Source organism: Oryzias melastigma, linkage group LG12, assembly GCF_002922805.2.
Source record: "Oryzias melastigma strain HK-1 linkage group LG12, ASM292280v2, whole genome shotgun sequence".
Lineage (NCBI taxonomy): Eukaryota > Metazoa > Chordata > Actinopteri > Beloniformes > Adrianichthyidae > Oryzias > Oryzias melastigma.
Window position 1 is genome coordinate 18,828,915 of NC_050523.1, and position 17,594 is coordinate 18,846,508.

Here is a 17,594-nt window from a genome sequence, read left to right on the forward strand (position 1 = left end):
TTAAGTTTTAATACAAATTTAGCATTTTTTGTCTTATATAATCAATTAGAAACTCTAGATTTTTATTTAAAGTCCCACTCCGATCATCTTTTGATCTATTCTAAAACCAGTTTCAAAGAACCTGCTGTTTTCTAGGACATGTTTTCTGCTGAAATTTTCCCTAGAGTTGTGGGCGGGATCAACTCCACCCTTCGAAGTTGCTGAGAGCTCTCTGTTTACATGCTGTCCTGCTAGCTTACAGTGTGTCACAACCCCATTACCATCCATAGTTTTGAGACGTACGTGGATCTAGTTGCTTCTACGTCACAATGAAGCTCTTATTCTAGCAGTTTTTCCATCTGCTCCTGATTCACAGAAAAATACATAGAAAATATTTTTTTCTTTACATCAGTAAAAGGCCACGAGGACATGTTAAAAACACCATTTCCATCGGAGTGGGTCTTTAATTTGGTTTTACTTCTTTAGAATTTCTTGTTTTGGGGTAAAAACTCTGAGAATATTTAGACTTAAACTAAATCTATGAGACAACAGAATGCTGGTGATGTGTGAAAGGCCAAAATCCCTCTTTCATCTTTAATCCACTTTTACACACGATGGATGAAAAAAGGCACAAAAAAAAAAAATTATAGAAATACGAGACAAAATAGGTGAAATATGAGAAGACACAACATTCAACAGAGATAAAGTCCGTCTTAGACTTTAGGATGGGGGGGGCAGAGGCCATAATGCCCATCACGGATGCTTTGGCTTTGATCTTCAAAGCTTTCAGTCGGTCGGTCAATCAACGCAAGATTGGACGTTTACGAACTCGTTCTTTCTGAGGTGATCAGACCAAAGTGTGTGAAATCTGAGCAGCAAGTTGTCCCACAATCCTTTGTTCTCCTGTTTGGCAGCTGCACTTCAAAGTTCAAAAGGCACACTCACCAGGAAAGCTGAGGACTCCGCTTCATCAGTTCAACTTAATTTTAGGAGTTTGCTGATGCATTATGGGTAGCAGGAGCAGATCACAGCTCTGAACGTCTCTAAAGAAGTTTGCAAAAATCCTCCTTCGTTACGAACATTTCTGTGGGCCGTCACGGAGGGACTGAATGTGGACAGTTGGAGGTGTCGACTGAACCGACCTGAGAGGAAGAAAACAACATCAAGATGTGAGAGACAGCCGAGCAAAACATCTTTAGATCCCATCATTAAAAAAGCAAGAAAGACAGATATGAGGGTTATTATCTGTGGCTGCACGTCTGAGTGCCAGCCTTACAATCACACACTGGCTGACTGTTTGATGCAGCTCTGTGAGTCATTTAGGGTTTGTCTTTACTACAATGTTCTGTGACATTTTTAGAGTCTTTTGTGGCGGTTTCCTAAATCCAGAAGGAAAAAGAAAATCATTTAGGGTTTGTTTCATCTTTAAGCCTTACAGCTGCCAAACAAGCTAAACAACACCAGTCTGTCACCGCAACTAAACAAATGCAAGAAAGACTAAAAACGTTGAATTGAATACCTTGAATTTGAAAGGCTGTATGCGGTCTGTGAGGATAGCACTAGATCGGCATGGACTTCATCTTGACCATAGAGCTGGGTCCTTGTTTTGTGTCGTGATTACGGCGCCTCCGTCTCATCCTGGAAGTGGAAAAACGACACATTTTTTGAAATATACGACCCAAAGAGTGAGGGGCTGTTGGTGCGTCTGTCTCACCACATGACTAGAATGAGGGAGAGGACGGTGGTGAGGATCAACACAGAGAAACAAATGAGGAGAATCATCAGGCCCAGATCGCCATCGTCCTGCGGTTCAAAGTCTGGAAAAGGGGAAAGAGCGCACGTCAACAAACCAAGTGATGTGCAGCATTACACTCATCATTTTTGATATTTTGTAAAAACGTTCCCTGTGGTTTTTCAACTATGATGATTCCGTTTTTAGCCAAAACTTGACGTGACGTTTTCCTGGTCAGTTTCTGAAGAGTGGCAGTAGTTTATTAGAAATTTAACTCTTGAGTTGATTGCGGCAGAGTAACCCCGCCCCTCTTCCCTTCCAGTTATGCTACGGTCACATATACAACTACCACCTCTTGATGGGAAGTCATTGGCAAAATAGTCAAGATTAGCTGCCGCCGCCCAATTTTTATGAAAATTGTTGGCGTGAAAAATTATAAGGAACATTCCTGCCAACGGACTCCCACAATGCAACCTCCAAATGTCCCAGTTCAGTGGCTGACCGATGTCAAAATATCGTCCTATTCAATTTGAATTTTATCTTAAAACCTCAGTGGTAACTCAGCATGTTAAGACAAGATTACCGCCCACCGAATTTCCTCAAAAACTAGGATTTAGGTAACTTAGGTACCAAGTAGATCCATCTACAACACAAATATGTTCTTTTTTAAACGTCATTTTTTGTCTGGTCCTGATTCACAGCGATTTGAATAAAAAAACAAAAACAAATCAGGAATGCAATGTTCACTTTCATTTTTTTATACTTGACCTCCATGAGAAAAATACCACAACAGCACGCTAAAAACACCAAAAACATCATTTTCATCAAAGTATGTCTATAAAGAGTACAAATATTACATCAAACAAAATAAATAAAACACGTTTTGGACATGTTTTTAAAAGGTTCCAAAATAACTGCTGTTATTTTATTAAAAAATTGACAGAAATTGTAATGAGATTACAAAAAGTACCAGTGTAGCTGCTTCCTCTGTCATTTTCAGTCTACATGTGTCTCTGAGTATGAAAGAGTGTCGCAGATGTCCTACACCTTCAATTATAGACAGCAAGATAGAAAAATTTAGGTAAAGATTCTTTGAATGAATAAGTAGAACTTTTTAAAAAGTTAAATCAATGACACGATACTTGTAGTCTCTGATGGTGTATCAAGGGGCACTAAAGTTGTTGGGATGAGAATCCAGTTTTTAGGCTGCATTGACAAGCTGACACACAGCAACGCTTTCACCTACAAATGAGCCAACTATGCACTTTAGCTGCATGTTTTACAAGTAGCTGGTTACATTTTTGTCCTTCATGACACAAACACATCTTCCCTGGACACTGGAAATAATAAATTACTCTAGAAAAGATAGTAGAAGAGCTGGATTTCATTAGTAAGGCGGAGAGCTGAACGGTGACATCATGAATGGTGGGAGACGCTTTAGTGTTTGCACGTGCTGTCTAGAGTTACACACTGTGAGTAATGCACTGTGAATGCATGCTGACGCAGATGTTAGAGCGCTACACGACTACAGAGACAAACCAAGAATAATTGAATTAGTTTAAGTGACTCAGTAAGAGAACATCCCAGACAGAAGACTTTTTTTTCATTTTTTTTTTTTTTTATATATAACTTACTCTGATGATGAAAGTGTGTTTTTAACATGTTCTTCTAATGATGGAGGGCATGTATAAAAAGGAAATTAAGCTCAAAATTGGGTTTCCAAGTATTTCTGTTTTTAAACTGCCCCAAAATAGGAGCAGACAAATAATTTTGACAAAAGAACGTATTTATGATGTAGAAAATATAGTCGTTGAGCCACAAGCTCCCTGCTCCACTCCATTCTGATGCATCCACCTGGTGGAGTCACAAACTGGCACCAATGTAATCGGGCAGTTTGTGAGAAATAAGCAAACTAGGTAAATAAAAAACAAAGCATCTTTCACGATGATAAAAAGACTGAATTAGTAAAGCTCCAGTCAGTGTGTGCGGTGCAGGCAGGGCAGAGGGAAGGCAAGAGCTGCCGGTGCCTCACCTTCCACTTTCTCGTAAATTCACACATTTTTTAACCAAAGAAACGTTGAAACCCAAAACAGAAAAAAGTAATAACAGAAAGATATGTTTAAAAAAATTATTTTATTTTTATTTTTATTAAAAAATATATACATATTTAAAATTTATGATATATTTTGAAGGTGAGGCTGTGCCTCACCTGCCTCCCCTGATGAGTCCAAAAATTGTATTTTAAAACTATCAGCTTTTACACCCTTGAATCTGAATAAACTAATATTTTTTTTCCCCGTGAATCAGCTGATCGGAGTCACTAAAATGCTGTTTTTTTCTGTGACAGAGAGTGTCACAGAGAAAAAAAAACGGCAAAAAGGGTCAATAAAAGAGAGAAAAAAAAAGGGAAAAAGGTCAAAACCTTAAAACGATATCTCTGTTACGGCCGGCTCCGGCAGGGGGAGGGACTTAGGGCTATTCATTTTCGGGTGCCATATTTTTTTTTCTCTGTAGCCAGATTCTCTTGCCCCTGACTGCACGTCACTGTTCCTAGCCAACAGTCCCACTCACAACTCAAAATTAAATGTTGAATAAACTCCTGTTGCTCTGCAGAAACTATGTCTTAGAAACCAACAGTTTTTTTGGGCTAAAAATGGCAAAATAGCTATTAGAAGACCATGGAGATTTTTTAAGGAGATCCAAAGATGATCAAAGTGGGTCTTTAAAGACCATATGGATTAATCATTATTTTTTTTATATTGCATCAACTAAGACCGCGAGAACAAACAATAACTCTGTGTACTGGTCAACTGAGTGTCAGTTATTAAAAAAAAAAAGTAAATGCTGAAAACATCCTGATCCTTCAGGTAAAGGAAATTGTGAGCTATTTACATAGCTTCTCCCTTAACACAGAAGCCGTCTCTGCTCATGCTAAAACAAGCAAACCACTTCAAATACAGCAAACTTTTCAAACAGTGAGTCTAAGAAATGAAAACATCTGGGAAAAATAAAACAACCTAACATTTTGATGGCAAGGTGAGCCCTGAGAGCAGGTAAGAGAAAAGTACCACATACTTTCATACTTTCAAAGCAAAAGTATCCTAAAGTGAGATTAAATAAATAGACTTGAATAATTACTCCAGATTCTAAAGTTTAGTTTAACATGCCTAACCTGATACTTTTCTAATTTAAAATAGCTTTTTAATGTGTCAAACATATTTTTATCCAGTAAACACATGGGATTCTAGCAAGCGTAACACCTCGCAGGTGCAATTTACTGCAATTACAGGTAATTTGGTGAAGCTGGGCATGAGGTACTAACAGTGCTTTTTTTGTTTTTGTTTTTTTACACAGTAATAGCTGTAACCAATGCTATCTGTTATTTCTGCTGCAAAAACGAACAGTGAAGCATTTTGTATCAACGAAAAACAGCAGTGAAAAAATCATGCTGGCCGTAAAACCCACTGATCCCTTTATAAGACCTTGTGTCAATCTTAGGAGATTTTGGAAGAAAAAAAACAGAGATTTGGCTTTGAAAACTTTTTTACTTCTCTATTCCGGAGTGAAAAAAGTCAATAATCATATTTTCAAATTTTCAATCATTTTCTAATAATGTATTCATGATCAGGCATTTAGACAAAACAACATTCAGTCAAAATAGAATATGTGGTTTTATTAAATCTTTAAAGTTAAAATGCAATTTTTCTGCAATAAAACTTTGAAGTACTGAACACTAGAATTACTAATAAATCCTTACCAGCACTGATTTCTTAGCGTCTCCTTTGTACAGTACAAATAAACAGCTTTTATTTTGGCGAGACCAGAACTAAAGCACAGCTTCACCCACATTTTATTAGTATGAGTGCAGAGAACTTCAATAAGCAATACATTTGTTGATATTACCTTTATAATAGTACAATAAAGTAGCATGAACTTTTAATTGTGAACAGTATGATTGATCTTTTAGGACATGAATTGTGTAAAAAAAAATAGAACGCTTTAAAGAATACCACAAGTTATTGAAAAAAAAAGATGTAACATAAATTGTTAGTTTAAAACTAGCAAAGTTTGAAGTTATTTCTGAAAGAGCACAGAACATGTGAAAAAAACCTGAGCTGGGACCACAGTAACAAAGGTTACTACGGTAACACACAACGTCATGTTTTCACATCCCGCAGAGCTCCAGAGGTCCCCTTGCCTGAACCAGCACAAGTCCAGGCCCGTTTATAGTCCTCCAGAGAACATTGGGATCCTCCAGAGGAGGACTGGGAGAATGTCAATGATTAGATGAAACCAAAATGGAACTCTGCTAGCTGAGTTTGGAGGGGGAAGAAGGCCGTGCTGCATCCAAAGAACAGCAAAAGTACTGTGAAGCACGGGGGTGGAAACATCATGATTTGGGGCCGCTGATCCGTATAAAGATAGGTTGAATGGGGCCATAATTGGCGAGGTTTGGGGCAAAAACCAACTTCCATTAGTGAGATCATTAAAACTGAAGACTTAAATAAAAAGTGAACTTTTGTTATTGGTCACATTTTTATTATTATAAAAAATAAATAATTAAAAAATATTTTTTCCATCTAGTTTCTCACAGTTGAATGAAGAACGTGACAGACCTCTCAGCTTTGGATGGGCAACAACTTGAGGAATCGAGGACTGACCTCTACTTTTTTTTTTTATATAGTGACAGAATAATAACCACCAAAAATAACAACCGTTTCCCCAAGCTAAGCCCAGCACTTGTCAGCTGAAATAAGCGATTCTTACTGTGGGAGGGTTCAAACTCTGTGTAGGAAGAGACTATATCATAGTTCTCGGTGACTTCCATCTCTTCAGAGTCTTCATCCTCTTTACTCTCAGCTGTGGGAAAGTTGCAGAGAAACAGAGAAATCCATTGACCGAAAAGTAATAAAAATCATTTGGCAAACTAAAAAGTGGCGTATTTAATTAGCAAAAAGTGGCACTGATTCTATATTTGATATTTAAAACTCATCTCTTATTTATGTTGAGATGTTTTATTGAAATAACAAATAACGATGAACTTTGCTTTTGCGATGTGACTGACCTTCCCAGGGTTTGGCCAAGATCAAGTTGGTCCATTCACTCCACTGGCTGTCCGAGTTCACCTGATCCTGAGCTCGAACCTGAACCTCGTGGACGTAGCCCTCCAGAGCGTCATACAGAACCACTGAGGTGTCCCAAATGACAGCCTATGCAAGACATAAGGATTAACGTTCATGTAAAAACAGAATTGAAAAAAAGCACATGTGATAAAGTATGAACAAACTCACTAAGCTCCACTATTTTCATTTAGTTTAGCAGGTTAACAGTTGTTTAACAAACAATTGTTGTAAGAGTGGCAATGGAAATTAGTAAAATTAAACTAGTTTTTACAAAAACAAAAAATGTCAAAAATATTAAGCTATTATGGCCGCGAATCGATTAAAAAATTAACTAATTAATCGCAAACCTGAAAAAAATTAATCACATTTTTTTTTTTTTTATTAGTTAAAGTATTTGCTGACCGCTTAATATCTGCAAATAACCACAATATGAAATCACACACAAAACTGTACATTTAGAACATTTATTTACTTAATGCTGTGAATCAATTAAAATAAATAATCTGAATAATCACACTTCTGGATTGGGATTAATCACTTTTAATCACAATGTTTTACTAGGTAAATTTGATGACAATATACGGCCAGAGAGAACATTTTTCCTCACACTGTCATTGTCTGAGATTTTTACATTTATTAAGTGTTACACCAGAAGTATAAATTATATGTAAAAAAAAATAAAAGATAAGCAGAACTGTAAAGACTTTTATGTCTGCAGTAGAGCTGAATGACAAAATTAATAGTTTTCATCAGAAATACTTTATTTTGTAACATTGTATTGAGATAAACTTTCTTAACAATAAAAGGCTGTAACATAAAATCCCTAACAAAAGCCCAAGTGCAAGTGAACGGCATTTTAAATTCAAAACTTCAATCAATGTTCAGTAAAATAAAATAAAAAACATCAAAAATAACATTTCCATAACACTTTCATGTTCATTTTTTGTCAGGACCAAATATTTTCCTCCTCTACTGAACTGCAGTAATAAATGAAATAGAGATTTATCATTTCCAATGAACTTTTGTTTTTTTTGGATAGTTTGACAGTCTGTTACTGCCGCCGCGTTCTCTGGCTGCAGCTCGATGCAGCGACGTGTCCAGCGGACCTCACACCATGAATATGCCGGCAGACAGACCGCTATGCTGGGGCTGGATCACGCTTAAACCTCCAGAACATTTAAAACGTCCCCCGGTGAGCTTGCTGTTCGGAACGTCGGGAGTGCGCAGCTCCCGGCGCCGGACGCGAGCCGGTACCACCAGACGTGGTACTGGACGCGAACCGGAGCCGGGTTAGGGTGCAGGAGCTCTCCAGGTCCTAGCGCCGGCCGGATTTAGCTCGCAGCTCGGTGTTTGGAGACCCGCCCGTGATCTAGTGTGAGAGCAGCCGGTGAGTTGGACGCCGGGACGCCCACGCGCGCGGTATGGAAAGGCACGTATGAGAAAGTCCGCGATTAATGCGTCAAAAAAATTGTCGCCGTCAAGCACACGTCAGATTAATGCGTTTTTAACGCGACAAATCTGACAGCCCTAGTCTGCAGTATTACTGAAAACAAAGATGCCGACATACAGCCATTAGAACCTGCAGACCTAAAAAAAAAAAAAACAACAAAAAACTTTTTCATCATCTGGACAAAATCGAGCAGTAAACTTCTCTCTGAACTAGGGCTACCACGATTGTTCGATTAGCCGCGACTACGTCGACTATTAAAATAGTCGACAACTATTTTGGTCGTCGAAGCGTCGTTTTTTTGTTTGTTTTTTCCTTGTTTTGATCTCAAAACTACGGTGCGCGCTTTCTAATGCCGGGTCTGCCGTTCTCTTCACACATGCGCAGTGGTGCTAAGCCGGTTAGCAGTGATGTTACAGGGTAGGCAGGAGTATCAACAACAATACAACAACACGCTGGGGAAACATAAGAAAAATAAAAGATGAAAATTGTCCAATGTCATTTCTTTAAGGCAGAACTTGTGTTCCATGAGATCACTATGGCGGTGCATGAGGATGAAGATGAGTGTGACTGAGTTTGATCACGTTGAACAGAGAGCTTCGTCGAGCTAAGATAACATCGGCGCTAACACAGCTAGCTCTGCCGCGGCAGTTTTCCGGGTTTAAATGGATCCTGTTCAGCTGTCATTAATGCGCTGTTTGGAGATAATCCATCAGATCTGCAGCAGATCCGTGTCTACGGCGCTTCTGTCTGCATGATGAACGTTTTATTATCCATGCTCTTCTAACCAAACGCCGCGAGGACGGTGCGGGTCATGAATTTACACTGGAAATGAACCGCTTGTCCAAGGCTTCATTCATATTCTGCGCCACGATCATGATTTTGAAATGTTCACAGCGCAGACACAGAGGCTGTGTGTCAGTACGGATCTGCCGCGGAGTTGTGCGATGTGCGAGTCCCAAAAGTGAAGTAGTTCGCCTAAAAGTCCAGACCTAAGTTGATAGGTGTAGCATTACATTAGCCGAATAAGCATTCATTTAAATGTAACTTGAAGTCAAAAAAACGACAACAAACAGCAGAGTAACCACAACATTAAAGAAGTAACACAGATTTAAGGGCAGTCCACCAAACTGAAATATGATTTAATTTCGTTCTGCGCATGTGCAGTGGATGTAGGTCGTGAAAGAATGAAAGTACTGATGTACATTCTAATCCCCTGCTTTTCTCCCTTTTTGTAAATATACATTTCCCCACTTTTTTAAAGATGTAATGTCTTAAAGCTCTTTGTTTCTATGGGCATCCTGAGGTTTTTTATGTATAGGAATATCTTCAGTTCAAAGATGTTATTAGTGTTTTGCTTTAATAAATGGGCCTCAGTGAGCAAATATTTTGAGAGTGTTTATATCTGCAAATAGCTTTTGAAATACTTTTATTAAGTTTTCTGTAGTTGATTCAGATTACCTCATTTGGTTTAAGTTTCGTCTTAATGCAAGAAACAAATTAAGGAAAAAACCTGCATGATTCATTAAAGGCTTAATAAACTATTGTCTTTATTTTTAGTTAGCATATAGCTTAAACACTTCAAGTTTAAAGTCAATTATGGTTAAGATGTGTGTTTTACATCCAGTCGCCGCACGAACCGATTAGTCGACTAATCGGAAAAAATAATCGGAGATTAGTCGACTATTGAAATAATCGTTTGTGGCAGCCCTACTCTGAACTGAAGCTTTATTTAACCTATCATGATAATTAGCATATATATCCCTTTCCTTTGCCGGTGCAGTCGAGGCTCAGCAGCATGTTGTCACAGTAACACGAGAATGTGCCAGACCACATGGTCTGTTTTTCGTGAAAAAGTGATCTAAACTTAAAGCAATTTTTGATTAATCACATGCATTAACGCATTAACTTCACAGCCCTAAAAATTATACTAATGTTCAAACTTTATTTAAAATTTTGCCTTCTGACAGACCTGAATAAAACCCTGAGGTTCTCTGTACGAACCTGTGACCAGTATTTGGAGCCCTGAGGCCTGTAGTTGATCTGAAAGTGTAGAGGGTAAGCATCCAGCCGAGCCCATGAAGACGGATAGGACCACGACACATTCAGCCGCCTTGGGAAGCCTTCCAGCTGTTCCACCCTTAAAAGCTCTGGAGGGTCTGGTTTCACTGCAAAGAACAAGCAAATGTACAAACTTTCAATCCAATTCACTCATCTGCAAACACCAGTTGATCAATCATGGAAATAACTTTTATAGAGCTTTAAAGTATTTATTATAAATCAATTTTATCTTCAAGGGTTTCTGTCATGATTAATATAGGCTTAGTACTCTGTGAAGATCATATCAACCCATCAAACTAAAAATCTGCTGTAAGTTTTGATAACATGTTGTCAGAGCACCTTAAAGACCCACTGTTGCTGTATTTTTAACGTGTTCTTGTGGCCTTTTTCTGATAATGGAGAATGATATAAAGAAATTAATTTATTTAAATTGCTTTAAATCAGGGGCAGGAAAAAAGGCAAACATTTGAATTGCGTTGGATCAGAAAACCGGATGCTTGAAAATTCTCTGACTAATGATGTAGCCACTCAAATGGGCGTGGCAAAATCTTCCCTCCCCCTGCGTGTACTCTGTCCTGCTCACGGTTGGGTCTGCGAGAAATGATGAGTGTTCAACACTCATGCGGTTGCCAATTCTAGCTTAAAAACGTATGACTGGATTGGTCCAATATTTCTAGCATCGCTAATGTTAGCTTTAGGCTATAAGCTAACTTGTGAGTGTGCAAACAGAGCTCTCAGAGATGGGAAGGGGTTTGTTTGTGTCAACAGTCCCACCCACAACCGTATGTCTAATGTGCTACTGCCGCTGTGCAAAACTATGTCTCAAAAAACGACAAAGGCTTTTTGATTTTGGCTACAAATGTAATAATAATTAACAGATTACTAGGAACGATAGAATAAAATATGGTTGAAGTGGGACTTCAACTTTAGTAAATATGGAAAGATAAACATATGGTGAAGAAGCACAGAAAGGAAAGAATCTACAGATATCAAGATCCAAACTTGACATTGCTGATAGTGAGCTCTTACACAGCTTATCCAGTTTAATTCGGTCGAGTGTGGTGTGAGAGCCGAGAGCGTTGGTCTGTGTGACAGCGAGTATGTGGTAGACCTGCCAGAAGGCAGGGAGGATGACTTCACAGTGCTTTTGAGATGCGTCCACCACACACGGCTTCCAGTCCTCGTGCGACCCCCTTCGATACAAAAACAAAACATTTTATCCCAGGAGTGAACAAAAACAGAAAGTCTAACTGTTACCAGACAAGGTCATAGAACTTTAAAATGTACAATAGTTTATATAAATAAATATTTACTGGTATTTTCTCTGTATTTAGTGTTTTACACTTTTTTAAAGTTTCTGGTTCAGTAGCAGTTAGTGAGTCTCACCTGAAGGAGGCATTGTACTTGGCTGGCAGGAGCGTATTTACCGATTCCACCCAGGAGCAGTGAATATACGAGTGATTAGGCATTCGACATATAACGTTTAGCTGCTCAGGGGGGTCTGGAAAACATTAAAAAAAAATCATTGTCAACTGTAGAGCAACTTAAGAATATGTTCTCCATCAGAGTCACAGGAATCATGGGAGGTTTGACTTATAGAAAGCCCGACTCCAAGTTCCTTACAAAGGAAGCTCACTTAGGGAGTCTTTTCCTGTTTAAGACAGAAACAGGAAATGGACGGCCTCTGTGATGGCTGCTGAGACTGATTACTTAGAAGGAGCAGAAGCTCTGTTCTTATCACAGTTTAAAAATGTTACATAATTGGACACATAAATCAATCACAAACATAAAATTTTTTTTTTATGATTTATGTAGGTGTGGAGGCTCAATTTTTCTGCACAAAATAATATTTTTAACCTGTTTGAGTTTCTCTATTTAAAACTTAAATCACTACGTTGTGTGAGGCGAACTTTAACAAGTTACAACAACACTTACGGCCCAGCATGAGGCTGATGGAATGGAGGTGGGACCCCTCGTCGCTATGGCAGCTGTAATTGCCCTGTGCTGACTGACTGGCCTGCAGGAGGACTAACTTTCCGTCTGATGTGACTTTGTGCCATGGCAGCTCTTCTTTCTGGTTGTGAAGCCACATCACTGATGTCCTACTGAGAAGACATATTACAAAAAAAAAAATCATTATTACCATCACGACAATAGAAAACTCTTTTTGCACCTGCATTGAAACCTTTTTCTCTGATTTTCTCAGAATTTCTTTTAAGAATTATTAAAGAGAATAACATTCTTTTAAATATGAATAATTTTTCCATCAACACGCTAAAAGCAAAATGAGACGTTAAAACAAACGAAGAAGCTTTCAGAGATAAGTGGGATCACAAATCTCTCTCCACAACACATGTTTATGTCCTCACCTGTGTTGCGACTTCCCACAAGCCAAGGTTATGTTGGAACCCAGACGGCCATACTGCAAGCCTGACACTGCAGAAACAGACATAACAAAAAACCATGAAGCACAGGGTGGCCTGACTGGCTTACACCAGTATATGCTCAACGCACAATCAGACACACAAAGTGTCTACATTGTCTCCTTTACTGCAATTCAAGCTCCACCAATTGCAGCGTTGCAGCAGCATTACAATAACATGGCCATAAAAGGTTTGGGATCCAGCAGACGGCAGACTTAGGGAATCTGGAACACACTGTGAAGCTGCAGGGATGCGTTTGTTTTTAAAAGTTCCTTAATGGCTGTTCTATTTTTAACTCTTCAAAGTTTAATCAAAGCCTTATAATGTGTAAATGTATTGCATAGATATTAATGGAAGAACACATTTTGTAGCACCACATAAATCACAGTTAGCAATTGAGATCAATTTAAAACAAATGTATTTTTCTTTAATTGGTGTCAAACTTTGGAATTCTCAACAAAATGATCTGAAAAGTTGTACACACATTCTTCAGTTTAAAAATATTTTTAGGAGAATTAAATTGGAAAGTCATGTTAAAAGTCAGTATGTCTGTATGTATGGGCACATTCGGTTTAGCTTTGTGTGTAAACTGCTAGCTTGCTCACATCTAAGGTGTCAGTCGGCCAAGCTAACAGCCTCATTAATTCTTAATCTCAGTGATGCATGCTGAGTCCCTGTTGACCTCTCCTTCTACAATAACAAACATTTAAACCCTGATTCATTAGCCAGCACAGTTTTTTTTTCCTATTTGTTTTAACAACTTTTATTTTTCTCTTGAGACATTTTCACTGAATATTTACCTTTATTTTCACAAGATTTTCAAAATGTAGGTCTCAAGATCAGTGGTGAGTACAGAAGTGAACAGTTGTATAAGTGATGCTGTTGTGATATTTTTGCTCAATATTTGCCCCTTAAACCACCCATGTTTTCCTGAAATCACAATCTGTTTCACTTTTGTACACGATGCTGTCATTTCTGCTATTGTGCTGTAGACGGAACTTCTTAGAAATGTTATACCAAGATACTAGGACAATTGAGAGGTGGAGGGTGTTGGAATTGTAAAGTGGTGCCAAATATATAGTGTTACCCTACGTATTCACGTTTCATTATTCATGGTTTCATGTATTAGCGGATTTTATTTCAGTCACGTGACTTTTCTGGTTCATCACAAAAACTCTGACAACTCAAGACACTTGTATCAAAAAAGGAGGTGCTGTGGTGCTGAGGTGTATCTCCGCCTCAAGAGCATGCAGACCCGTTGGCTAACTTCCTCCTCTCTACAAACCTCTGCATGGAAAAAAGCATTAGCTGGCTCAGAAGTGGCCAAAATAAAATCCCGATAATCTCAGAGGATAATTATCATCCAGAGGAGGAGTTTAGTATGGATGAAACCGGCCTCTTCTGGAAAAAGATGCCCTCCCGCACTTATTTAATGAAGGAGGAAGCACACGCTGCTGGTTTTAAGGCCCAGAGTGACACTCTTCATCTGCATCATAAAGTATGATACTGTACATGATCAGAAGTGTTTTTGATGAGTATGGATTGGTAACGGACATCCCTCAGCTGTGAAGGTGGTGGTGGTGGGGGATTGGGACCGGGAGAGGGGGGTTCTCCGTATTTGGCGTACTCACAGATGTCTCTGGCCCTATATAAATATCAACTCAAACAAATGTGGCTAAAGAAACATCTTTATGGAAGCAAAAGACAAGAAAAGTTTAAATCTGTAGATGTTGTTGAATAATGAGTTAGAGCTGCAGTATTTACAGACTTACAAGGCAGACATTATTTGTGGAAGAAAGCATATCTTTGTCAAATAAAAGTCCCATTCCTATAATTTTACAAATATTGTCCAGTGGTCTTTTAATTTTGACTTTGTTGTTTTTAGCCATCCATCCATTTTCTAAGCTGTTTTGTTCCTTTCGGGGTCACGGGGCAAAGGCAGAATACGCCCTGAGACAGATTACCAGTCTGTTTCAGGGCCTCAATCACACACCCATTCAAACTCACTTTCACACCTGGAGACAATTTAGAGCAGGGGTGTCAAAAGTCTGTCCACTGGGGCCAGCTTCCTGTTGGTTTTGCAGAAAACTTGCCTTATCTTCTGCTGATTACCTGGATCAGGTGTGTTTGGCCAATAAGGAACTTCAATGGCTGGCTGGTTGGAAAACATGTAGGACACCGGCCCTCGAGGCCTGAGTTTGGACACCCCTGATTTAGAGTAACCAATTAACCCGTGAAGCATCTTTTTGGACGGTTTCTGCAAAGACCAGAAATAATTTATAAGAAATTCACCTTTGATAAGTGAGCGAGACTGTTGGTGCAGAGCATAGCCACCTCCCCTTCCCATCAACCATCCGTTTACGTTCTCCTGCTAGCTTACAGTCCCTCACACCCACAGCCTAACATTAGTAGTGTAACAAAAATGGCGAGCAATATTACAGCTATCTAGCTGTACAGTTTGAAGGAGATTCCAGCTCAGACGAGGAAACTATTCATCTACTACTGGATGCATCAGAACAGAGCAACAGAGTTTTTCATCTTCTCCTGATTCACAACAATTTGAAAAAGGAAAAACTGTCCTCCATCAGCATAAAAAAATTGTCACAAGAACATGTTATAAACACGACTTTCATGGGAGTGGGTCTTTAAGGAGATCAGTGACTGAGAACAGGAAACACGACAGCAGGAGGAAGAAGATTAATTCTTAAAGAGTCATCAAAGGACACCCATTCTTTTCACGCAGCGACTCGGTGACATTGGCTTTAAAGCATCAACATGTCCTACTCAGAATCTGCCATGCTCTGTGTGCAGCTGGGCTGTTGTCCGTGTCCACGTGTGGCTTTAGTCTGGCTTCTTCCTAAATGCATGCAAGTTGGGTTTGGCTGCTGCTTCTAAATTGCCTTTAACTACCTAAATTATTCGTCTCTGTGTGGCCTTGTCATGGACCAGCAGCCTACCCGGGGGTGTACTCCACCCCCCTGACCTGATGACAGCCAGAATGGGCTCCAGTCTGCTTACCAACAAGATAAGCAGGTATCACTAATTCATCATGTTTTTGTAAATACTTTTGTAAAAGCTTGAGTTATTAAATAGAAAAATAAACATTTTCACCTCACACATGAATGAGTAAAACTTACCAAAAGTCCAGACGTAACAAGCTAGACTTGAATCTCTCTTAGAAAATACAAATCCATCATTTGTTTTCCACTATACCACTATTTTCTTTGTCTCAAATGTCTTATTCAGAGCCCTTTGTGAACGTTTTAGGCAGGTTTGCTTTACGCCTTCAAGCCCTGAAAAAGCATACATCCTGCAATCTGATTCAGAGTGTGCATGTAAACTACCTAAGGCCACGATAGAGAGCTGGCTAGTCTCAATGTGCGTATTCATGTTTTATTGGCAGTGAAGTACTTTATTCCCCAAACCCGCAGCGTTCCACTCATATCTGATTCTGCCTTTGGCAAAAGCTCCTCAACATGTACGCGAGTGCACGCAGACATAAAACCACACGCATATTCACACACAAAAGCCCTCATTTATGCACAGACGTACACACAGCACAATGCATGCAAAAAAAAAAAACCTGCCAGTTTCTGCTCACATTAAAATCAGATGGCAGGGCAGACACAGAAACTGCAAGCTGAAGGAAACTTAGTACTTTCCAAACAATAAAAAAAGACTGGCGTGGCTGAAAGGAGGAGAAAAGATGGAAAAACTTCTGACAGTTTGATCTGCAAGATCTCGGGCTGGGCTTTTTTTCCTTTTGTTCTGTGATTAATGGGGCTGATATGAACAGGAGGAAAAGAAGGAAAAAAATCTGCCCAAAAAATACAAAGCTTCAACAAAAGAGTGGCTTTTTTTGCACATTTTTTATAAACTTATGGTAACTGTTTCTAATTAAATCCTCCTTTCTTCTGCAATACAATCCCAAAGGGTTATTGACTAAAGCATGCCGAAAATTGCTCACAGACAGCCCATTCGTAAACATATGTGCTGTGAGCATCTATGCACACATGATTATGTGTAAACACACACACAGCCAGTTTTTAGGGAAACTGAGCTCGAGTTGATGCAGTGCATTTATGTGAGAAGAGGGTGCATGCGTTAGGGTTTGAGTGCGTCTCACCTTCACCATTCCAAATCTGAGCACAACTGGAACGCAGTGACCAAGATAGAAACCAGATGACTGTCAGACACACAGGGCTGGACAGGAGGCCGTGCATCTAAAACAGGAGGGGAGGGTAGAACAAAACAGTTCAGATTTATTCTTAATTGTTCTTTCAAAATCTGTTCTATTCAATAATAACTTCAACAACATTATTATAAGAGTTTGATTTAAAATAAAAGGCATAAAAAGGTCAATCATTTCTTTTCAGCACAGTGTTCCCTTATTTATTGTGGGGTCTAACTGCAATTTAAGGCTGAAAACCCCTAAATACAGAATCTCTGGGTCTAGACCTACAGTAAGACCGGTCGCATCCAGGAGGTATCGAGACCAGATGCCACCTCAACTGACTCCTCTTGATGTGGAGGAACAGTGGCTCTACTCCGAGCTCTCTCCAGATGACCGAGCTTCTCACCCTATCGCTAAAGCCTCGAATGCACAAAGCAAGCCCCAAATGACCCATTCCCTTTTTTCATGGGGGCCCTCAAGTAGGTACGGGTTGGAACTGTTTAATGGGTCCATTTTACAATGGAAACGGTCAAAATACAACATTGAACTGGACCGTACTGTACCGGACTGCTCAGTGGAAAGGAGGCCTAAGAGTATACCACTATAAGTCCAGATTTTACTACCCTTCTCCATTCAACAATCACTGAATTTGTTC

General features: G+C 39.2%; 1 protein-coding gene across 4 annotated transcripts in view; it reads right to left on the minus strand.

The window, feature by feature from the left end:
• Nucleotides 1–539: 539 nt before the first annotated feature.
• Nucleotides 540–17,594, minus strand: part of il11ra (interleukin 11 receptor, alpha) — a 46,936-nt gene continuing 29,881 nt past the window's right edge. For 3 of the 4 annotated variants that reach the window (XM_024299266.2, XM_024299267.2, XM_024299265.2), the window contains exons 2-12: nucleotides 16,892–16,988; nucleotides 12,712–12,778; nucleotides 12,278–12,447; nucleotides 11,729–11,843; nucleotides 11,372–11,535; nucleotides 10,286–10,449; nucleotides 6,777–6,921; nucleotides 6,479–6,571; nucleotides 1,694–1,796; nucleotides 1,499–1,617; nucleotides 540–1,121 (exon numbers count right to left, since the gene is read on the minus strand). In XM_024299266.2, coding sequence (XP_024155034.1) covers nucleotides 1,539–1,617; nucleotides 1,694–1,796; nucleotides 6,479–6,571; nucleotides 6,777–6,921; nucleotides 10,286–10,449; nucleotides 11,372–11,535; nucleotides 11,729–11,843; nucleotides 12,278–12,447; nucleotides 12,712–12,778; nucleotides 16,892–16,988 — 1,197 coding nt within the window. In that variant the 3' untranslated portion in view covers nucleotides 540–1,121; nucleotides 1,499–1,538. The remainder of the gene's footprint in view (nucleotides 1,122–1,498; nucleotides 1,618–1,693; nucleotides 1,797–6,478; nucleotides 6,572–6,776; nucleotides 6,922–10,285; nucleotides 10,450–11,371; nucleotides 11,536–11,728; nucleotides 11,844–12,277; nucleotides 12,448–12,711; nucleotides 12,779–16,891; nucleotides 16,989–17,594) is intronic. The other variant, XM_036214448.1, reaches the window with a different exon arrangement.